General features: G+C 38.4%; 2 protein-coding genes across 3 annotated transcripts in view; both read left to right on the top strand.

Moving 5' to 3' along the window:
* Positions 1-5,362, top strand: part of zgc:113232 (uncharacterized protein LOC541546 homolog) — a 47,316-nt gene extending 41,954 nt beyond the window's left edge. The window contains exons 20-26 of the mRNA XM_046044429.1: positions 537-581; positions 698-730; positions 1,712-1,858; positions 2,219-2,395; positions 3,378-3,468; positions 4,055-4,132; positions 4,725-5,362. Of these exons, the coding sequence (XP_045900385.1) occupies positions 537-581; positions 698-730; positions 1,712-1,858; positions 2,219-2,395; positions 3,378-3,468; positions 4,055-4,132; positions 4,725-4,930 (777 nt within the window). The 3' untranslated portion in view covers positions 4,931-5,362. The remainder of the gene's footprint in view (positions 1-536; positions 582-697; positions 731-1,711; positions 1,859-2,218; positions 2,396-3,377; positions 3,469-4,054; positions 4,133-4,724) is intronic.
* A 6,981-nt stretch (positions 5,363-12,343) lies between these two features.
* cd83 (CD83 molecule) lies at positions 12,344-23,380 on the top strand. Of its 2 annotated transcripts, none has more exons than XM_046045360.1 (5): positions 12,344-12,696; positions 17,831-17,964; positions 18,920-19,148; positions 20,248-20,360; positions 20,585-23,380. In XM_046045360.1, exons 1-5 carry the CDS (start codon positions 12,666-12,668, stop codon positions 20,732-20,734), a joined length of 657 nt encoding a protein of 218 aa, XP_045901316.1. In that variant the 5' UTR covers positions 12,344-12,665; the 3' UTR covers positions 20,735-23,380. The 2 variants fall into 2 exon arrangements, with proteins under 2 accessions (XP_045901316.1, XP_045901315.1); XM_046045359.1 differs by lacking the exon at positions 12,344-12,696 and adding an exon at positions 17,377-17,632.
* The last annotated feature ends 1,379 nt before the right edge of the window (positions 23,381-24,759 follow it).

Here is a 24,759-nt window from a genome sequence, read left to right as displayed (position 1 = left end):
AGAGTACGTTTACGCTGTAGTATTGCTTCTTTTACTAAAGGAAAAGATGTAATTACTTGTTCCACCGCAGGTCAGCTCTGCATTTCAAGAGAGTTTCCGTAAACTTACAGTGGCCACTAGCTGCCACACAGCGAGCCTTTTGGGAAACAAATTAAATAGCTTGAATCTGAGGGAACGCAAAAAGTGAATAAAAAAAATATGTATGATTAACTAATATATAAGATGGAAAATGAGAATGGTTCAGACTGAGAATCAAATCAGACGTTTATCTACTGTTCAGTTTGAAATGATTAAATTACATAGTTGCATGTCAAACGCTCATGACCTACATTAAACCCCAGACGGGAGTTTCCCTTCGTCTGTTGACTTCTTTTGTACCTCTTGTTGGTCCTGTTTCACAAGCTGATTGTTTACTATAAGTCAGCTGTGTGTTCTGTGTAATCGGAGTAACACACTTTGCAATCAGTCAGCTTCTGTTGTTGTTTCAATCACAACTTCCTCTTTCATCACATGTGGTGGTTGGGTTTTTCCTGCAGGGTGCAACAGGAAAGAAGGGCATTAAAGGTATAAAAGGACAAAAGGTAATTTCACCTGTTTACAGTCTGATGATGAAATTCCCCATGTAGTATTTATCTTCCTCTTTCCTCACCGGCTGGGCTTTACTTACTGTTTGCTCCTCCTTCTTCTGCTCTTTCAGGGAAGCAGGGGTGACCGTGGAGACAAAGGACAGGTGGGTTCTCTATTTATTTAAAAAGATTTTACCCTGACGTCATAGAAATACACACACAGCTAATGCAAGTAAAGAGTTTCCAAAGCATGTTTCATCTGATGCCTGGTTTTACAAAATATTATAGAGCACAAACAGGTCAAACAAAACTTCTTTCTGTTTGGAGATGTTAAATGATAAACTTCAGGTTCACCTGTCCAAACTATGGACGCTCGAACATCAGCTGCCACATGTGATAGTTGAACACGTGCAATAATTTGGTGCTATAACACCCGGCGCTCTTCCAGGACGGCTTTCGAGATCATCAATGAGGTCCAGGAACACTGATGTCAGGGGTCAGGTCTAGCTCTCAGTCCAGTTTATCCCAGAGGTGTTGGATTAAGGTTGAATTCAGGGCTCTGTGCAGGCCAGTCAAGTTCATCCACACCAAACTGGGAAAACCATTTATTCATGGTCCTGGCTTGAGCATGCTGAAACGAGACAAACACACACTGTTGACACAAAGATGGGAGACCTGTTTGAAGTATCGTTGCACGCTGGAGCTTTTAAGATTTCCCAAGATAAAACTAACCAGACCCAAACCAGGAACAACAGCCTCAGAACAAAAGTTTGGAGTGTACACATACTTTTGGCTAAACAGTGTAATTAATTCAGTTTCCATTCATCAAACATACAAACTTTGCTACAAAACACCTGATTGTGAACTGAAATGTTCATGACATCAAACAAAACGTGTTCCTCGCAAAATAAAAGCTGGAGGAACTGATCTGTTTAGCTTCTAATTACTAAAGACTTAAAAAAAGTCTCTAAACGATCAAAATAATAATCATTCGGCCTCAGATTAGATTTGAGTATTTGAGTATGATTAAGTATACAAGATAAATAAGAATTTGTTGTATAATATGTAAAAGAGACAATAATTACATTTGAATATAGTTTACTCTTTAATTCTTCATCCTTAATTTCATTTCTTCTGTCCGACAGCGTGGACCGAAAGGTGCAGTTGGACGTGACGGCACCCCCGGCCCTGTTGGACCGCCCGGCATCCCGGGTACCAGAGGGGAGCGCGGTATGATCGGTGACCTGGGTGTCAAAGGCCGAGCGGGACCCAAAGGAGTTCCAGGCCCTGCTGTGAGTAACAGTCTGTAATAGCGGCACACTTTGAAAACCAGTGGACTGCCTTCAGTGTACTCACATTTAGTCAGGCTGCCACATCATCAGTGTGTTTACGCTGCATTTAATGTCACAGCACTTTTTAATCTTTTGACAAGATCACAACAATAAAATGAGTTATGTCTTGGCCACGTGAGTTAAAATGACTAGTAAAGTGAGTAACGTTGCTGGGAAGGAAATAACAGTATCAAAAGGTGTTTCCAAGCACATTTTGAATCCTGATTTTAAGACTCAGTGGACGACTAATCGACTTGTTAAAGTTGGTGTTGCGTTGCAGTGATGTAGAGAAAATGAGCCCGAGTGGTCTCTGTCCTGCAGGGTCCTGGTCTGACTGATGAGCAGGTCCTGCAGCTCTGCAAAGGCGTGGTCACGGCCCAGATCTCCCAGTACGCCTCCTCCATCCGGGCCAAGTGCTCCCAGGGCTGCCCCGTCAACAACCGGACACTCATCGGGCCCCCTGGAGTCCCAGGGCCAGTGGGATCACCTGGCAAACATGTAGGTCCCACCACCTACCTCACAGCTGTGACGCTGGAGAGGATTTTAGTTCAGTTCTCCAAAATGTTTTACAAAAAATCCCCACATGTGTAATTCATTTAAACAGACAAAATGTGGTGGTTGTCTGCTGCAAGAAGATGCTGACCACCACAGTTTATATACAAACAAGGTCTTCTTATGAGAAGAAAGCTTAGTAACGAGTCAGATAATAGAAACTCAAGCTTTTCACATTCAGTGGTATTTACATACAATATGTTTAAAAAGATTGCACTTTGTCTATATGTGTGGATGAATATATACGGTCAAGACCGCCCAAACCGAGACCAAGACTTTTAGGGGCTGAGACCAGTCAAGACCAAGACCAGTTTCCCACATTGCATGATACACAATAAAATGTGGGAGACCATAGGTACTTACATTGATCTGAAAGATCCACATTCCCATTAAACAAACACTAAGAGCTGACATAAACTTAGCCATCTTTATTCAACACTCCTTTTCCAGTCGTTAATGGGATCAACACATATTTAATTAGGGTTATTGGTTGCATTTGAAGCAATAAGTTTTACGTCCAGTCAAAGTTTGGATGTTAAATAAATGAGACAATGCAAAAGCAATTTATTGATATTCCCAAAGTTATGGTCTTGACTGGTCTTGAAAAAAAAATCCAAATTCCTCAAAGTCCGAGACGAGACCATCGGAAAGTGGTCTTAAGACCGGTCTCAAGTACTACAACACTAATATACAGTACCTATATTCTTTTTCTTTTCTGCTTTATGAAAATGACTTTAAAAAACACAGTATGCACTGATTTTTTACATTTTAGATGATCATTTTGCAGTAATACCAGAGGAGAGTCGTGATAATCCTGATACCATTGTTATCACACCATGATACACTCATATCATAAATTACTACTGTGACTTCCTGCTCAACCTGAAGTAAGGATTAATTGGATACCATCTGTGCCTCCACCTATCAGGGTAAAGCAGGAAAACCCGGAGCCAAAGGAGCCAGAGGTGTTCAGGGTGACAGAGGCCTGGAGGGACAGAAAGGAGCCCAGGGTAACAGAGGTGAGATTAGACCTTCATATATCCAGTAATCCTCTGAGTATATGATATATTAGACGAAACGTTAAATGTCGGGAGGACATTTATTTTATAAAACATTCCCTCAAATTACAAATTTTCGTGCTTATTATACTTTTTTAAATATTTAACACTATTATACTTTTAATTTTGTGAAAAATGTTTTTTGAACTCAAGGGTTAGGGTTATTTATTTATTCCATTTGTCTGTTTGATTCTAGTCTTGGACTGAAACATAAATATAGTGATGTTTTCTTTATCTAACGTTTTGTTATCTTTGACATCCTGTATGTTACTACCCTCAACAACAGACCACAGAAGGGATATTTGGTTATTTCAGGCGGCAAATAATTAATTCAAGCAAACAAATTTAACAATTCAACAGTAAACATGACTAAATTTAGGGCGCAGAAGAATAATTTTGAACACATAAATAAGAAAACTGAACTAATTGATCAGAAGTGTTCCTCTGACAGCTCCCGAGCTCCTCCACCATTTACAGCTTCAACAGAAAAAGATGAGTTCTGTAGTTTTGTGTCCTGCGAGTCGCAGCTTTGTGTTTTTCTCAACAGGTCCAAAGGGACCTAAAGGCCTCGCAGGTGATCCAGGTAAAGGCCTGCCTGGACTCGACGGACCACAAGGCATCCGAGGTGCGACACTGTTCTTCTCCACACTCTTAATAACTTAACATCATTCGGATTTGAGGAAGCTGCTGGAGATTATCTGTATCAGGATGATTCACGATCACAGTTTAGTTTGTGCTGCTGGTTCCTTAGAAATCTGAACAGGGAAGTGAAAATGTAAAATACAACCCCTTTCGAAGAATTTCTTTTTAAATTCTATTTTATTTTTTCTACATGAATAAAACAACAATTGAAAAATTAAATAAAACTCCTGCTACAATATTAGTGCTTTACAGTAGTTAGCTGGTAGGTGGAATTTAAATATTTCGCATTGACATTTTTATGATTTTTAACCCCAAAAACATCCTAATTCTATTTTTACATCACTTAATGTAGATTACAAATTGTGCCAGACCACATATAGAACTTTTTAGAAAACCCATAATAACAATATAACGTTATAACCGTTTGTTTTTTGTAATAAGGTACTTTTTACTTCTGAAATTATTTTGTGATATGTACTTTATCAAAATCGAGGGACATTTTGTGCCTGTGTTTCACTGTATTATTCACCTTGTTTTTCTACAGGCTTATGTGTTTTATAATCTCCTCTCCGCAGGTTTGCCAGGTCACCCGGCAGAACCCAAGAACGGCATGGAGGGTCCCCGAGGTCCCCGAGGCTTCCCTGGTCCAGTCGGCCAGCCCGGCATGCTCGGGGTCGCAGGCGTGCCGGGTTTTTGCGAGGCGCGAGACTGCAGCATTCATGCGCCGGTGATGCGCAAAGAGCAGGGTCTGGTGAAAGGGCCCGTCAGCTCAAAGATCTGAACACGAGCGACAAGGGCCTCTGTGAGATTACAGAAGGTCTTGAGATTCACCTGGTGGCAACTTCACCTCATTGAATTCCAGCTGACGTTAGAACTGGGTTAAAAAAAAATGTCTTAAATTTATGACACTAGTTTGTTTAAAAGCTGCAAATGATTCTGTCTCTTATTGACTGTTGTTGAAAATGTCAGTGGACCAAGTAAAGAACCGCAGGGCGCTCCGCTAGGCAGGAAACTGCAGGATTGAAACCAAAAAAGACTTTTCAGTCTGAGCCGGCTGCAGGTGAACTTTTGATATTTTAGAGGTTTCATACATCAACAACACTGTAACAGTTTCACATGGTACAATTGTATCTGATATTTTTAATTAGATTTTTATAAAAAGGCTAAATGATTCCCCTCTGAATCCTTTCCCTTGTTTAGTTTTCTCTGGTTTAATAAACAAAAACTAAAGAATGCCATGTAAATATCTTGTAAAGTTATCTCATATCCATGTACTGTGCTCTGGAATATGTTTCAGATAAACTGTCCGATGTTTTTTAAGCTGAGTCTCCAGTTTGTTTTAAGTGTTCATTAAAGAGGTTGTGCTTTTAATCCTGAAAATAATATTCTGGAAAAGATCCAGTTTCCAGACTTCTGACCTTCTCAGATTGTTTCAGCATTTAAAATAGAAATGAAAAACTATATGACAGTTCATTGTGATGATCACAGTAAAGCAGTAATCTAACAAGATACTTTATCCTTCAGACTTATTAAAAATATAAATTATTTAAAGTATAAATAACTGTTGAATCAGTGTTTCCCATTAATTATCGAGACTATGGCGGCCCACCACAGTCTAATTTGTTCCGCCATAGTTTCAAAATGAACCGAATATATATTAACATTAAAGACTTGGTGAATGTAGCGCGAGGATGGAGGATACACATGTGACAAAGTCCGTTTTTCAAAATAAGGTCTTAACACAACGTATACAATATAGAAATAAGACTAATTGGATTATATTCATAGAAGTATTAAACATGTTACACGTGTCCATTAAAAGTAAAATATAATGTTAGGGAAATTACTTACAAATTATTCTTTGATTTTGGGTTGCTGGAAAAACATTAAATAAATCAGTTGACTTTTTTGCTGTTTCATCACCATTCATAGCTGTACAGTGTCTTTATGATCAAATTGTTATAGGGCACAAAACTGTTAACAACAGTGCAAAGTTTTTCATAGATCTAGCCTCTTTATTTTGCTTTTAACGTGCACCAAATTAATGCACTTAACTTTAAAATGCACAAATATTTCTATCGGGTGGGAATGCCCTGAACCCCCCGCTGTCCACCCACCATAATCTCATAAAATCCTGCGGGTAACACTGGTTGAATATCATGAATTTTAACTTTAACTTTTCAAGATACTTAAAATTTCTTAAAAATAGTAACAGAAAATGTTTTTGCTTTCAAAACTTTTAAGTAGAAAAATCTCACAATTATACAAAAATCTTTCATGGCTTTGTGAAGTAAAATAGTTATATATAAACTTTTTACTGTTAAATGTATCACCAAACATATCAGAATCTCATCATTAAAATACATTATGAGTCAGATTGAAGAGAAGCTTTAAAGAAAAACATTTATTGATTGAAGACATGAGAGCAGCAAACAACAGAGATGCACATATAGTAAGTTTTGTCCTTAATGAATGAAATTACACATAACCATATATATACTGATTATAACTGTATGGATGGATTACAGTACAACTTTTTGGCAGATTTAAGAATCTGCCAGGATTTGGTCAGGATTAAAAATGCATTAACATTTTTATAAACATCAGTGCTGGTTTCACATTTTTCAAGTAAAAATCACATTAACACCAAAAATACAGATATAAAAACAGATATGAAAATATTTTGCCAGCAGCAGATTTTGGACTATGAGAACTATTTTATGGCAACTATCAAGAATTACATATATAAAACTGAATACAGGTTTAAAAAAATCCACTTCCTAGTCAAAAAAAACAACAACACAATTTAAACTTGCATATTGATGCCGTGGATCAGTTCTTGGTTTGTTTAGAGAGAGTGTACCTTCAGTGTACCATTTTCAGTAGTTTTAATTGGGGCATTATAATTATTACAGCCTTTCACATTTGACACTAAAATCTAACACTAAAATGCCTAAACATTAGTAGAGTTCCTGTCGCTTAAGATCACGGGATGCTTAATGCCAAATTTTAGTGATTTGATCAATTTTTAAAGGTCAAAGACAGTCATGGAGCAGGAAGGAGCATCATTAGGGACTAAATACCTAAAAGCCTTTAATAAAAATAGATTGATTTGAATGTCAGATTTAATACAAGGACTAACATAAACTAAAAACCCTGGAAAAACTACAGATATCTGCACAATACCGCCAATTTATTTTCAAACAAAAAAAGGATCAGCAGCATTTTAAAACTTCGTTTTAGGTGATCGGATTTGAATTTTTAGTCTGGGTGGCAGGTCTAAACGTAGCAAAAGTGCTTCATATGAAAAATTTAAAATGAAAACGTAGTAGTGTCGATTTAGCCTAATTCAACTAGACACTGATCACTTCATTAGAATGATAATACTGATGTGTTTCATTAAATGTACCGAATTATTTTTTAAGTTATGGCAATAGATGTACACCAGAAACAAGACTGTGATATAAAAGAGAGAAAATAAAGTACAAACAGTGAAAGTGCATGTTTAGCAACCTACACAAACATAGAAATAGCTTATAAATACATATGTTGAGTTTCTTGAAAGTGCATAGACAGTGTATTACATAAGAATGGAACAGACCACCTGTTCAATTCATACTCCAAACAAATATGGGGCAGCATATCTCCAGAAAGTTCTACTAAAGTAACTACTGCTAACTGTAGCTGCCGTTAGCTGGTTAGCTCAGTTAACGGCGAGCCCTGAGGTGTTATGAGCCCGACATGGCCTTTTGAGGTAGAAAGTGGTATTACGAGGTAAGACAGGCCGGGGGCTAACTTGTTAGCATGCTAAGTGCAGTAGTTACCTCTCCACGATACAGATGTCATAGTTCATTTTTGAATGTTTTAAACTAAAACTCATGCATAAAGATAATTTAACATCCATTAGCAGCGTTAAGTAAAGTGGGAACAAACTGGTTAATAAATAGAATAATATTTGGATATCTGTTCCATATATTTGAATAATGCAATACTACTTCGGTTTCCAGCTGATGTGAACATACATGGAAGATAGTTAGATAGATAGATAGAAAATTTCTCAACTATGCGGCCAAAAATACAATTCCCCTCTTCATATTGTGTTTGTGGCATTAAAGCTGCATTAATTTGTGCCACTTTAGCTTATGATTGGGTGCTCTTTCCTGCTCCGACACCATTTGACCTTCCTTCAAGTACAATTGTGACCCTGATATGTAGTAAAAGGACATTTTTCAGTGCAAAAACAAAGTTGTCAGTGCTTTCTATTTACCTATATTCCCTTCATTTATTCCTTCCCACTAAAATACAAAGATGAGACACCTTCCCCCTATATGTTTCCTTTGGCAGATCTGTTGCAGCTGTAAACTGATTGTGAGTTAGTCACCTTAGCAGAGAGAAATGTGTATGGCTATTTTGAAGCTGTCCCCATAATACCTGGGCACCTAACATCACTCTTTTGTAAACATAATGTTTTTGCGTGTCTATCAGCTGAATGTAAACACTTAGGGTCCAATTAAAAAATCGATCCTATGACACCAACATCTCTTCTTCCTGTTGTTTCCTTCTGTCCCTGAACATACAGTTCGCACTGCTAACAGTGTTTTATTGTGATTTTTTCAAATCTGCATTTACTGTGTTGCAAAGTGGGCGGGGCTGATGGTTCAGGAATTGTTTTTATTCCCCATACTTTATACTATTTTTTTTTAAACAGTATTGTAAAAATCACAGGACTCTTCCCCCTTTTAGTAGTACATAAAACAGGATTGACTAATTGTTTCTCGCCAAAGTAAGTGTTACATGGTCTGTACTTATCTAGCATCTTTCTAGTCTTTGGACCACTCTTAAAGTGTGTTCACACCGAAAGCAAATCCAGCGTTTTGGGGGGCTTGATTACATACAGTGTCAACGCAAAGACACGAATTCCTGCGAATTCGCTCCGGACGGCGCGAAACAGGCGTTTGTCGTGGCATTCGCTGGTTCGTGTGAGTTCAAACGTGATGTTACGAAAGCCTATCAGCGGTGAGATTGTCCAAACGTCACCTGCGGCTTCGGACTGTTGTTTGGAGAGGACCTGGCGAGCGGTGTAATGACAATCCGCTGCTAGAGAACTGCTAAAGAATGGGGAAGTGTACGGGGAGCAGCGCTTCAGCTTTTGGACAAATAAACACCCGTAGTCGGTCTGGATTATGCTCTGACAACTACGCCGTTTACCCGTGGGAGGAGATCGGAGTTAACTGCTTAATTAGCTTTTTACTTTAGTTTTTGGGATTACAACTCGATTTATCTTCACTCGCGCTTCTCGGCAGCGAGCTTCCGTGCACATCCGGTTCCACTGTTGTTGTTAGCTTCGGATGGCACCAGAGTTCTGCTGGACTACTACATCATATTTATATAAAACTCGGACAAAGCTGGACGTTACTTGGAGAAAAGAAAGCGAGGAAGTTGAACTACCTGGTGAGTTCAGAAAATATGTGTCAGGTTGGCATAGCATAGCCCTGATCGATCCAAACTCCATTCAGAAAACAAACATTTTAAAAGTTGTCGTCCTGCTGACTTGCTGACAGACCTGACAAAGTATGAATTCATATGTCTAACAAAACGGCATCATATTTTAGTTATTTCAGCATCAGTTTGATCCGTTTATTGCAATTAAATCACTGCAAAGTGTTTACTTTGGGTTCATATAGCTGTAGTATTTGCAGGCTGTGTTTATTTGCTTGCGTGTGAACACTCAAAATGTCCAGCGGTCAAACTCGCGCAAGTAAAGCAAGGTGAATATTAAATTAGCTTTCAGTGTGAACACACCTTTACACTACATCACATTCACCCATTCGCCCAAATTCATACATAGTGGCAGAGGTTCAAGGTGCCAACGGAAATAACATTTAAACACATTCACACACTGAGAGCAATCTGGAGCAATTTGGGGTTCAGTATCTTTCCCAGGGACACTTTGACATACAGCCAGGAGGAGCTGGTGGATCATAGTCGTTAATCTTTTGTAACATGGAGAAAAAATGCCCTAAATAGCTCCTCCCACTTTGCAACTCTATTGTGGTCCCTAAATGTTGACTGTTCAGTTAGCTAATTGGTACCTAAGAGTTTATCTGAGGTAAAGGTGGTATCACCTGATCTTAGAAGAGCAGCTTTGCTCTGTGAACTCAGAGGGCTGCATATACAGTGTTTTGGCAGGACTGATGGAAACATTGCTTTTAGTATAAGTGTATTTGAATCAATAGATTTTTTTTGATGAGTAGCAGCATTAATATCATATCATATTTAAAGGATTAACAATAAGGGACAAAACTTGATGTGCATGATTTAAGCTTTTGCGATGTGCATATGTTCATGCATAAGTGATTTGATAAATATATTTGCTTATAAATGCGTATAAATATAAAGTATAAAACCCGTTTACCCATAAAAAACACTGAAACTTCACTTCATGACAAGGCAGTGAAGGGAAATGTCTTAAGAAAATAGAAATGTCTATATGAATATATATCACTATGTCTACTAAAGGCCATAAAAATTGCTTCCTACAAGTAAAGTGCAGAGAACGGCCAGCAAAAGCAAAGAAATACAGTACAGTACAGTCGAGCCTGTACCATGATAGCAGCATTACACTCAGACATCAGCTGGTCTCAGTCTTGACCTTATGATCTTTTAGATCATTTAGCCGATCGTTCCCACAAACAATGCACCGATCACCGCTGCCAGCAGCACCAAACAAATGGACCCTGCAGCAACAAAAATAAGTATCATCACTAACAGGTCAGAATTTCCCTTAAACAGTCAGACAATACTTCATGAGAATAGCAAAATTTAAATTGGTGTGTGTTTTTTATATGGCAGCTCTAACCAACACCTCCAATCTCGTCTCATTGATTGAACTCCAGGTTGGCTGACTCCAATTAGCTGTTGGAGAAGTCATTGGCCTAGGTGTTCATATACTTTTCCCACCCTGCACTGCGAATGTTTATGTCATTGTCACATGGCCGTAGACTCTATAAAAATAAGTGGACGTCACTCGTTGATTTGTGGACAACTGTTTAAAAAGCCTCGTGAGTTTGGCATTTTGGCCCTCGCCCTCTTGGTTTTTTGGAACCAGAAGTGACCATATTTGGACGAGAAGGTGCTTGCTTAGCAAGGTGCTTCAATAATTCATGTTAACTATTATTCATATAATCGTGCAGCTCTTTTAGACTTCAAATGTTATAGACCAAATGGATCACATTCTGATGAAATTAAGACATTTCACCATGTTACAGCCGCTTGTTTGGTTGCAAATAAAATTCATATTATTATAAATTAATATTTTACTATGAAAAGTTACCTTGATCTTTTTGTAGCACCCAACAGACCCCCAAATCCCACAATCCTTCCCAAATCACTGTTTTATGTTTTTAAACTTGACACAGCAGTGGTAGTGAGTTTGCAGAAAACCTCCTGATAGGCCTAATGACTTAAAGGGATACTTTGCGATTCTTCTCCAATACACTTAAATTTGGCGAATATTACCTCATGGGTAGGTAGCTCTCTGGTTTTGTGTGCTCTGAAAAAAAATCCGGTTTTCCTACTGTAATGGGAATTCCAAACATATTGCATGTAACCCTGGACTCAGGGAGACTCATCTGTAATGTGGCACTGAATCTGTGTAAATGAAACAGTCAAAATATCTCTGTGCTCTGTGTTATCCAGACTTCAGGGACAACGTGTCTCTGTGGGACGATATGATTGACCCTAAAGCTGGATAAATAACAGGCTCACTGAGCTCTCCTCACTCATTCGAGCAAACGCACGTGTGCAAATATTCAGCTAAGGACTGCGGCTTACTTTGGCTTCAACTCAACAATCAGTCATGATTTCAGTTAAATGCTAAAGTTGCTGTTACTGGTACCGTGTCTGTGGGCCGCTGGCAGAACACCGGCTGCTTTCTGATAGGACGCCGTCATGCTGTTGCCGAGGCGACAAAAGTTTCGTTTTAGGGTGGACGGACTGTAACATTACAGAGTTGTTGTTTTCTTTAGCTTAAAATAATCCCATACTTTGGACACTTTCTTTTTTGTCCCTTGCTGTTTTCTCTCTCTTCCCCCACTTTGCAAACAGCTCCATTATAATCGCGTGGTGTTCACAGCATAAGCGCGATGTGCAACAGTAATAAATGTCCCTGCGAAACACTGTTCTGTATAGTTGCGTGGATTAAACAAAGCATCGATGCAAAGAATTTGTGTCGAAGCATTTTATGAATCGATTTTATCGATGAATCGTTTCAGACCTAATGTTGAACAAAGGCTTTAGTAAAACAGCCCTGGGTCTGAAAACTGAGCACAAACAAAGTCGGAGAGAGAACGGAACAGCGGTACGTTCGGACATGCTTCTTAGCTTAACTTTAGCTGTGAAGATGACTGAGTAACAGCCACAGAAGGAAGGTCTGAGGAATTGTGAGACAAGGTATATGACCAGGCGAGGGGAAGACCTGTGTGGGGTTTCAATGCTGGATAAAGGAATAAAAACCGATGTTGAGGTTGCTCTGTTTCTGCTGGACAGGTGAGTAGGCCAGAGATGCTCACAAGTCTCTGAGCTAGCTGAGTCCAAGTCAAGTCTCAAGTCTTTGAGCTAGAGTCCAAGTCAAGTCTCAAGTCTCTCGTGGTTATTACGAATGTTGTATCACCTGCTGCATTCAATCCAGGCTGCTAATAAAATTTCATAGCTATAAGGAATACCGTTAACCTGTTTTTCATTTACAGAGCACAACCATGTAATGTGCAATGCAATTAATGACGGCTTATTAAATACTTTAAGTCAGCACACTCCCCAGACTCTTAAACCCAGTGTAACATTAACTAAATAAAACTGTGACGTTGCATAATCAACAATAAACCTGTAACCTGTTTTTAACTTACAGAACACAACCATGTAATGTGCAATGCAATCAATGACGGCTTAAACTAGTCAACAAATCCCCCACTCTCAAACCAGTGTAACGTTATAACTAAATAATAATAGGTAATAATAAATAATAGGCTACATGATCAGCAATAAACATGTAACCTCTTTCTAGCCAAGAGTAATAATTAATAGGCAGCCAGCGGGACGTAAATTATTACGTTGATCGATCACCACAAGTTTGGCAAGTAAACAAACGATCATTCATCTTTTCATAATAAACGACAGTCGGAGCAAACCTCCTGTAGGTCATAGCTGAAGCAAGAAGCAAGCTAACGTTAGATGGCCAATGCTGAGCTAAACATGTTTACTCACCACAGGTTTATGACCTATTTGCGTTTAGCGCGTCTTTGTTTGGGTCTTGTTTTATGACGTTTTAAAGCCAAAGTTTATGATGAATGGCGCAGCAGCTGCTGGTGTTTGTTGTCCTCTCTCACGTGCGGTCGCGCAGCAGATGCTACGTGTTACGTAGGCAGGTTATAGGTAACGGAGGGAGGGAAGTTTCCTAAAAAGTGAACATTGTTCACGAGTCCCGCACCTCGAGTCCGAGTCGAGTCTGAAGTCTTTTGAGGACGAGTCTCAAGTCGAGTCTGAAGTCACTGTGTGTGCGACTTAAGTAAATGTACAGTAGAAGTTACAGAGGCCGGTGAATAAAGACTGCAGCCTCTCAGGACTAAAGAGGAGCTCCTGTGTGTTGCTGCTAACTTTTGAATAAAGAGTGAAGGAGTTTAGCCCCAAAGTTAGCTTTGACTTTGGCCCTGGAGATAAACAGTTGCTCCTGTGCTTCCCAACTCTTATCAGTCACTGTATTTTTGTACAAACTATTTCAAATAACTCACTAGATTTTTACTCTGTTGTGTTTTGGATGCTGCGTTTGTGTGCTTACATGTTGTTTATTTGGTGATGTTTGCTTCAATACATATTTAAATATTGTCAGTCTTGTTGTCACACCTTCTACAGTGCTGCTAAAACATGCCCTCTTATTGAGGCTAACGTGCTCTCCTACAGCAGACTCTGTGGATTCTGCTATATTTCAGCAGTGTGGGACTGGTTACCATGGCAATGCGCGTTCATGAGTTTGTTTATCAACAAACTCTCAGCAGAATCGCATAGTATCCCTTTAATGTGTTTGATTTGTGTTTGTCATTTAAATTCACTGTTAGAAATCTGCGTATTGGTTCATAAACAGGACCCACCCTGATTTACTGGAGCCAAACGAGATCCAGAACAAAGCAGGCTGTAATGTCGGATCCTTGTCTCCTCAGCCACATTATTCTCCTGTAAATAGACGTAGAAGTGAAATTAGACATGAACCCAACAGTTTCTACAGATTTGATTTCGGCTTCAATGTTTTCATTTAAGAGTTCATAAACTACGATAGTACTGGGTTTGGAAACCCTGTTAGATTACTGCTACAAATAAGTAAATAACACCAGTGTGCAACCTACATTGGTGCACACCATTGTAGTGTTCACATCAGCACATCCATCCAGCATCATCTGTCCAGTTTCAATCTTCTTGCAAGGGTGAATGCACCCTGATTTGTCGATGCCTTTGTAGTAAGCGATGGGCTACATGAACAAAACACCACAAACAAAAATCACTTTAAGAACAGTGAGTAAGCTCTTAAATGTACAAGTGTCCAAATCAAAGATTTAGATGGGCTCATTTTGGTTGCACTGATCCATATCACAGCTGATTTAACGGTTCCCTGAGGAGTGGATTTAAAATATATACTATAGCAAATGAAAGAAATACATTTGATATGTCTGTTAGACCTTAAGCACATACACACACACACAGTGATTTCTGGTAAAAAAAAAAACACTGAATGTAAACATAAAACTCCACAGAGCATCTTTAAATCATCGTGACCTGAATGGAACAAAGTCAGCTCTTCCACCCAAATGTAAAATATTTAATCTAAGTTGTGGCTGGCTTCTAGCAATGAGGATGACAGTGATTGGTCCGTCTTAAGTCTGAATGGAGTCACATTTTATAATGCTCTCTATAATTTCTGGATTATAAAATAAAATAAGATTTTGTGTTGGGGTTGGGTATCAGGGTGCAGAGCTGTCTGTCGCTATGTTTAATGCTAAACACAGTCACTATAAAAGAATACACTACAAACTGCTAAAATGTCAAAACTAAAGCTGTGTCTGAAACAACTCCCTCTGTCAATCCTTCACTAGTATAAATACATTAATTCCCTTTCTTTAATTAAGTAAAATATTGAGGTACTTACCTTGAATATGTCAATTGTCTGCTACTTTATACTTCTACTGCACTACATTTATTTAATAGCTTTAGTTACCAGTTACTGGATTGTACTGAGTGAACAGCGAACAGTACTATGGAGTAATTTTGGACACAGCCTAAAGGGCCTTTCAGACGCACCGCTGCTTATTTTGAATGTTTTGCACCGCGCCATGGTGGTTTGTTGCTGTGTTGACCAACATGCAGCGCACAGCTTGGCGTGCTTACAGGCACACTGCGGTCAAAGTTCACCAACGTTTTTTGTGTTGAACCCAGCAGCCAGTGCAGAGCGAATTGCTTCCTATCTGAAAGGACCTTTAGAGTAAGCAGCCACGCTAACAGCTAAGTGAGGCTGCACTAAGGCACAGCATTAATGAGATAAATGCTAATGCTACCATGGCAGCATGCTCACAAAGGCGATGCTAACACGCTTATGTTTAGCAGGTAAAATGTTTACAATCTTTATTTAGTATGTTAGCATGCTAACATTAGCTAATTAGCATGAAACAGCATCAGTTCTGTAGGTATGTCCTAAATCAAAGGATTGGACAAAATTTGACCTGATGATGGCCCTAGATGAAAAATCCTGAGGGGAACATAAATGAGCAAACATTGTGAGATAATTCAGGGAACTCTCATGTATAACCATAATTATAATGCTAAGTGAAAAAGACTTTGCATTTTTCGTGTAGGCAGGCTGTTTTCTAACCTTTGTAACTTGCACTTTTACACATGAATTTTAACCATGATACACTTTTAGCTCATGTAAAATGAAATGGCAGTTTGCAGTTTTATTAAAGTTTTTGTAAAATGGTGGCAGGTTGGGCTTGTTTGTATCTCCCTTGAATAATAGTTAAAACACACAAATCAAATATATTTGTTGCATTGTCTTGCAGGGTGATTTTTTTTTTACCTTGTTACTGATGTACCAAACGTTTTCACAGTGGTGGTTGAATGAAATGGCAGGGTTTTCACAGCAGGAATAAGGAGAACTGCTCTCCATCACATCGGAGTTGGCCATCGCAGACACCCCAACAGCTGCTAAATACAATGAATAAATATATTTGGCTCTTTATTTCTCCCTCGATTTGGTCAAATTTAAATCATTGTGGTCCAAAATATGCTTTTACATTTTTCATCAAGGCTATTTATTATTTTAACTTCTTGACAGTGATGAAGGAACACAAAACCTGAATGCCTCAAATGAATAAATCATCCATTACTTTAAATCTGTGCCTACAATCCAGTGCATTAAAAAGATGAGAAAATGTTTTTAAACTTCACTTGAGAGCTTGTTGAGTTTATTTTTATTCCTGTCTAAAAAAGCCTTACGTTGCCTGTTTTATAATGGTAATTCCTACTAAAAGCACTGGAACACTATCCTCACTCATAGTGGGGATTTCCTAACCTGAAATAATATCTTTTTCCTTTTCAACTGTGGAAACTACCGCCACGTAACGTTACACACGGCAGAGAAACCACGGGAAAATCCCACAGGGTGCTTTCACTATCGTACTGTCAATCATAGTATCACATCCGAATAACATATTATTTCATGGTTGAATTGTGTGCATTAGCTTGAGGCATCCAAAAACACAAGCATGGTACTTAAGTAATGTATTAAATAATGCGTTAGCGCAGCATCATGTCCGGCTGATGATGACCCAGCGTTTTTATAGCAACATTAGCCGTCAAGCTTAACAATGGCCATAAACATAGGCTATATATAACCAAATAGTAAACAAAACGCAGTCTTTCTAGACAGGCCCTCTACCATTTCCGTTAAGGTTGGAGGCTTACATCAAGCGCCTGAACGTGTGCTGCTTGTGTATGTAACGTTCGTTAAGCAGGGATGCATCAACATTCTTCAGCTGACAGGTATTAAGTAACGGGCTCTGTCACAAAATAACAGCATCGCAAGACTCAAGTTACAGAGAAGAATCACTAGCTTTTCATGCAATATATTCAGTCGAGATAGCATAATGAGACTACTCACCAAAAAGAATACATGCAACGTGGCCACGAAGCGCTTTCATCGTGGAACTATTATCAACCACTATCTATTGCCGACTGACAATCACACTGCAACTACTCACACTGCAACTCCCACTGCAACTCCCAGTTATCACTTTGCTACGCCTTAGTGTTAGTTTCGCTTTCGAGGTCCTGCCTATAAAGACCTGCCCGTCGAGTGGTTCACAGACCGATCTGCTTCTTTCTCAGAATATCATCGTCATAATGTCTCCAGGTTTCCTCCACCTCGCTCTACTTCTGTCACTGTGTAAGTATTTAACGTTATTAACTCTTGTGAAATCATAATCTACGTGATAACTACACGAGGCGTATGTTACTGTGCATAAACAGCTGCCTGCATTTGTGTGTGGCTTTTGTTGTCACGCTGTGAGAGCTCTTGTATTGAAGGTTTACACCATACACACTTTATAAACTTTAATTTATGTATTCTTGTGTATTTCCTCAGTGTGCCTTGCTGTGGGTGCGCCTGTTCAGGAGGAAATGCCTGAGGTTAAATCCGTTGTTGGTGCGGATTGTACTCTTCAGTGTACCGCTAAATCCAAGCCTGGTGTCCAGTACAGCGCCCTGAGATGGTACAAGGTAAATTATTTTCATTATTTTCACAGACTTGTACACGAATACAAAGCTCCAGGAAGGAGACGGGCCTGCTTCTAATTGGTTGGCTGGTTTGAATTCAAATGAGGCTCCATTGACTTTCTGTTTCTCTCTTATCATTAAAGTACAGCATAAGCAGGCCAATAAATTGTATAATACAATGTAATAACAGTAGTTTACTCTTTGTAGTACTAATAGTTTTTGCTGTTGTTCAAGTAAAAGCAGTAGAGGCAGTAGTTACAGTGGTATTACTTTAGCAGAGGTGGAAGAAGTAGTCCAACTTAAGGGAATTTTAATGAAGAGCATTTTAATGTAAGTTTGTCAAGATGGAGCCAGTTTTGGATACTTCATATAATACTGGGTAGAATAGTAATATAGTACTGCATCATATGTTAATATCATGCATTTTTTTTAAATGTAAAAAGTGTCAACTACACCCAGTGGACTAAAAAGTACAATATTTCCCTCTGAAATGTACTGGAGTAGCAGTATAAGGTAGAATAAAATGGACATTTTCAAGTAAAGTACTGGTGTGCCAAACTCGTACTTAAGGACATTACTTAATTCTCCAGCTATACTTAACAGTAACAGATGAAGTATCAGATCCTTTTCTTAAATAAAAATAACACAGTGAGAAGTAAAATACCTGCAAGCATCAGCAGAACTTAAACATAAAAGTCACTCCTTTTGTGTTTTTCATAGCGATTCATTTAAGAAATATAAGCAGTAATATAATAGTTTGGTTCATTTAATAGCTTGGCTGTAAGTATAGTGACAGTTGTAGTAGCAATGATGAACTACAAATGGAATTAGGACTTATAGTATAGTGGTAGACTGAATGATATCAGTACTGTCTGCAGTTACATGGTGTGTTCATGTTGATTGTGGTTCTGATCCGTTAGCTGTATATAAATCTCACACTGTTTTGATGATGTCACAGGTCAAAGAGGCTCCGGCGCCTGGTCTTAGCGGCCTTTTGACCCAAGACCTCACCACCGGCATGACGCGACTGTACAAGGGTGTGGAGCGAAAAGTGGAGCTGCTGACAGAGTCCAGCAGCATCTTCCTGCCTAGTGTGACGTGTGCTGACCGTGGCGTGTACAGCTGTCACCTGGCAGCACCTGTGGGGGAGCAGAACCAGGATGGAGAGGTCCTTCTCAACGTGACAGGTAAGAGTCAAAGCTCAGGATCAGCAAGCAAATTATTCAGATTTTCTACAGTGGGAAAAACATTTGACACTGTGAAAAGTGAAAGACTCCGTGACGTATCAGTTACTTTTGAATTTAAATCAGGGAACTTCCGGACCCATTTAACGATCATGTTTGCATCTAGTGTGTAGAGAAAGATGGATCTTTGGCTCCACGGATGGAGCGTGGGTGTGAAATCAATTATAATAACCCTTTAATGGAACTCTGATTTTTAAAATTCCCACCAAAACCCACTTTAGAATAAGTGTAATTAAATTTTTTGCCTCTTCTATGAAAGCAAAACGAAGAGTCTGCAGCTATGCTAGCAGCTCTGTGAGGCTTTCTTTGAAATGCTAATGTCAGCATGCTAACAATGCTAAGTTTTTTATGCTAACATTTGCTAGTTAGCATTCAACAAAAAGTACAGCTGAGGCTGATGGCAATGACATTAGTTTCTGTATTTGGTCATAAACCAAAGTATTGGAAAAAATTAAATAGTTGACCGGATAGATGGCGCAAGATGAACAGTCAGAGGATCAGCAAAGTTATTAGAATTTATGTTTTGTAATATCTTTTTTATGGCAATTCATCTAGTAGTTGTTATTACAGAAACTTTGTCTACTTACCTTTATAATTTTGCTGGAAAAATCAACATTTTCAAACTGCAAAAAACACTGCAGCTGGGTTGCAGGTGTTGTGAAATTGAATCTCATTTATCCAAACCAAAACCAGTCTCTGAATAAATATGAGGCGAGAAATCATCTGTGCATTATTTTAGATGTACAACACCGAGTTCATGAAGTTTGGGAATAAAGGAATAAAGAGAAAGCCGGTCAGCCATCAGGATGAACTCCAATACAACACTGTCATCATCATCATCTAGTTTGCTGATCTGTTTGTTTTAATCTGCTGGACTCTTATGATTGTCATGGGGTGTTTTCCAGACTAGAATCTTTTTCCTCAAGATTTCTGCTGGTTTTGTGACACTAAATGTGCCTCAACTCATATGATACTGAAACCTTTTAAATTGACGTAAAAAAATGTTGGTTTAAACTTGAGTAACTTTCATTTTCATTTCCAGATTGTGCTGACACTCCCACGGAAAACCAGACAATCCCGATGACAGATGCTTACATGGTTATTATTGCAACAGCGGTGCTGATGGTTGCACTTGTCATATTCATAATAAGCTATGTAAGTAACAGAATATGCTTACACACACACATACACACTCTCAGATGCTTGGGAAACGTTCCCACATAAGCACTTACATGGCTTAATATAACACAGCTTCTCTAACAATCCTTGTTTACATGGATTCACTTAACGACCAGTTTAACTCTTCAAATCCATACTCCAAATCTGCACTTTGTCTTTCACTCCTTATCTAAATGTATTGTCTTTTGTCTCCACCACAGGTTAGCCTGAAGAATACCATCAAAGGCAAAAACAAGACAACAAATAAAGAAAGGTTACTGAACGCATCGCTCAAACCTCTTGAAAAAAAGGACTTAATGATGATCTATACTTTGGGTCCTAAACCCACGATGAAGCATGTCTGCGTTTAAAGACAAAGCCTGTGCAGAAAAATCCTACTGTAGGAGAAATAAGTCCAGGACGACTCCACGAAATAGCTTCTTTGATATCTATAACTGGTCCTCAGTTGGTGCCACTCGTATGAAAAACAGATGAAAATCTCCAGATTTGACTGAAACAATGAAAAATTCCTCCAACGAAAAGTCCAGTTTAATTAGACAACTCATAATCACGATCGCAGACTTCTTTTACATGATGCCCCCTAATCTAAACATCAGCTGAGGACAAGGACCAACTCGTAGAAAACCCTTCAGAAGCTACAACAAATGTGGACACAGAGCGGGGTCTTCCTAACCCGGACTGCCAGGAAGCACAGAGTTAAGCACAGGCCGGTGAATCTAGAGGTCAGGAGGAGGAGGTAGCATGGTTGCATCTCCTGTCCACATGCTGAAGTTTCCTTGGGCAAGACACTGAACCCCATCTTGCTCCTGGGGGTCAGACCAGCACGCATCAGTGTGTGAGTGAGTGTGAATGATTAAAGATGAACTGTTGGGCTGTTTCTTCCCATCTATGTGCAGTGTACGTGTATCAAAACACCTTAAAGAGACATCTGCTGAACAGCGGCCGCTGTGGCCACAAGGGGCATCTACGGCATGAGAGTAAAATTTAAAGTGTAGTGTACGGCAATTTATACCTCTGTTAGATATCGTAGCGATGAAGAAGACAAAAGTTAACACAGTGGTACATAGAACATAGTGGAACATGGTTGTTTTTGTGCCTCTCGAGTTCAGGGGGCTTTAAGACAGATCTTCTCTTTGTCTTGTTGCTGTAGCTGCATTTCGCACATGATTATTCGGTCACATCACTTTATTTTATGCTCTTGTCAAGATCACAACCTTTGAAACGAATGCTGAATCTGAATTGCAGGATGTCGAGGTGAATTGTAGGAAGTTGTGCAGGGTAAAATTAGGGACCATGACTGAGGATGAATGAACAAGGACAGGAAGTAGAATTACAATCCAGTTAGTGTGTCCAGGTGTGACGGATAAAGGAGTGTGGATCTTGGAATTGAGATGAATGACATTAAAGCTACAAACAGAGGGACTAGAACACCCCTCTGCATGATACCGTATACCTTTTGTTGTTTTTAAGTCTCTAAAGTTCTCATTTGTTAATTGTATGTGCGTGTACCAAATTATTTTTTTATTTGTATTTTTTTATAGCTTTATATGTAATTTAATGTTGCATTAAAACTTGATACTGTGACTTCTGAACTTGTAAAAACATTAAATCAATTGATTGTTTAAAAAGTTTTTATCTATTTCATATTTGAACAGCAGAAAATCAGGAAATCAGATTCAAGATTCCACATCTGCAGAAGAAATGTGTCTGTTGCAAAGACCAGTGTGGACAGAGCTGTAAAAATGGCTTGCAAACTGAACATAGTTTGTACGTTTATATCTTTTTTATCACGTGCGGAGGTGAAAAACTCCTACACCGTCCACGTGTAGCAGCAGCTTTAATTCCCCTCAAAAAACAAGAACTGAAACAGAATGACATTTTCTTACACCTCTGCTCTCGGCTACATAAATAATCTCTGACCTTTATTTTGAAACTGGGAAACTCCCACAGAGAGCCACGTCATTTACTGTCTGGGCTTTTTTATAATTTAGCACTTCTTCTTTGAAAACAGTCTGAAATGCACATGATATGTTTTTATTTGTGGAGCTACAAAGAATAACAACAGATATACCTATGTCGCAATGTCTTATTTATATTATTATATCTTTAATGTCAAATACTGCTAAGTTACCTGGCTCAGTTTAAGAATATTGTATGTAGATTTCTGTTTTATAAGACTTTTTAGTGGTAAAAATGTAAAACTAAAGAATGGACAGAGGAGTACACTGAGGAAATGAAGGCCCGTTGCTTAGAGTTCACCTCACACCTGCAAAAAGAATGAAAAGTGTGTAGTACTGTGTGTTATATATAGGATTTGGGGCTTTTAGCACGTTGAAATGCCAGACAGTGAGACACTTTGAGGGCAGATGGTTCTTGTTTTTATTGTTTTGTTCTTTATGAGCCAATAGAAGAGAGAAATGGATCTTGTGATTCTGAGATCAGTTATGAATTGAGAAGAGAAAGCTACTGGTGCTTGTACAACTTTGGTTTGTTGACTTGTCTGAAACAGTGCTGACAGTGTAGTGGGTTTTTTTCAGGAGTTTTTTCAAGGCATAAATGTTGACTAGGCTTATTCAGGGTTACACGACTTACCTATGTGATTGTGTTTGTTGTTTATCTGCTGTACTGTGCATTTCAGGTTTACATGACAGGAAATGAAAGCAGTAGCTTGTATATGACAGAAATGATGTGTTTATAGGGGAAGTCCATCTAAAGTGCTGCTATGAGTTTCTATTCTGCAAAATGGATCTGTTTTCATGTCAGTGAAAGGAAGTTTTCTTCCAAAAAACATAAAGGCATAAGGAGAAATAACTCATAACATGTCTCCCTCACTGGGGTTTAACTAAATATCATGTCTTGTAGTTTTAGTAGTATACTAGTAGTGTAATATGCCTATTTAATAACAACTAAACTGTTAAATGTATTTGGATGAGCTGCATTTACATCATTATCAAGTTTTGGCAAAAGCTGGACCACAATAAAACAATTTTAACCTCTCACAGTGCACATTTTTCATTTTTATTACCCTCCATTTGACATATCAGCATTTCAGAGAGACAGTGTTAGGATGTAAAACACTTCCAGATTTGAAAGTGGTCGTCAGAAGAGACAGGTTTCTCTTCAAAAATGGCGCCCAAATTGAAGCAGACGAGGTCGAGATGTCCTGACTTTTAGTTGCTCGTGTAGGTAAAGCTCCAAAAAAACCCTGGATACAACATTTGAATTGTAATCATGACAAGAAATCTGACCTTCATATGTATAATTGGTGGAGTTCCCCTTGAACTAAATGAAACAAAATGTGCTTAAAGGTCACAGAACAGTGACCTTTCCATCCTACTGTTTATTGTTTTGAAATCTACAGCAGCCCAGAAAGCAGGCACGTGGTTTTAATCACTAAGGTGGTATGGTTTATTCTCAGTTTCATTATTGTTGTTGTTGTTGTTATGATACTGATACTGATGTAAATTTTGAAATGATTTTGGGTATGACGACACGCATGTTAAAAAATACTTTGGAAAGCAGATAGATTATTTAAAATTATTGATTTGTGGACATGGTGTGGGATTAAATACGTTCTTCTCTTCCCCTCACTCCCTTTTGAATATGTAAACAAAGTGACAAATGTTTCAAAAAATTTCCTTTTGGCTGTAATTATTATTATTATTGATTTATTATATCATTATTTAATCATTTTGGTTTGTTTCAATTATTCTTTCTAGTCTGATGTTTCTGTTTTACACATATTCACAATAAACACTTAAAATGAAATGGATAGATGGACGTTTTGATATGTCTTTATTGGTGACCTCGTATAGACAGGTTAAAGACAACACAGGCACACTTACTGTTTTATTTTATTATTTATTTATTTATTTTTAAATATTTTAATGTTATTTTAACACACAAACACGCACTTTTACTGTTTTATTTATTATTATTTAATGAACTGTGTGAAATGAATTGTTCTTTTGTATTATATTTTAAGCTTTGGCAATAATGTTGTTTGACATTCATGCCAATAAAGCAGAATTGAATTGACACCTGTGCTGTCAAACTTTATAAACAACAACTGCATGAGCTTTAAGAACTTAGTGAATCACACCAGATCGGAAAACACCATTACCATCAATAAATATGTCAGTGCCAGTTGCATTTTCTGGTATATTAATATCTAACTTGAAACACAACCTGTCCTCATCCGTTTTCATTTGCACATTCTGTTCAGCTAAACACAGCCCCTATTCTTCTGCCCATTTTCACACCTAAGTGTAGGCTAATAACATGCCAGGAAAGCAAAGAGTAAATGTTTATAACACTATCCATATACATATATCGTGTAAATATTTGGTTTTACATTACCTTGTCATTAATCGGG

Source organism: Micropterus dolomieu, linkage group LG03 (assembly GCF_021292245.1).
Source record: "Micropterus dolomieu isolate WLL.071019.BEF.003 ecotype Adirondacks linkage group LG03, ASM2129224v1, whole genome shotgun sequence".
Lineage (NCBI taxonomy): Eukaryota > Metazoa > Chordata > Actinopteri > Centrarchiformes > Centrarchidae > Micropterus > Micropterus dolomieu.
This window is presented reverse-complemented; position numbering and strand designations above follow the sequence as displayed.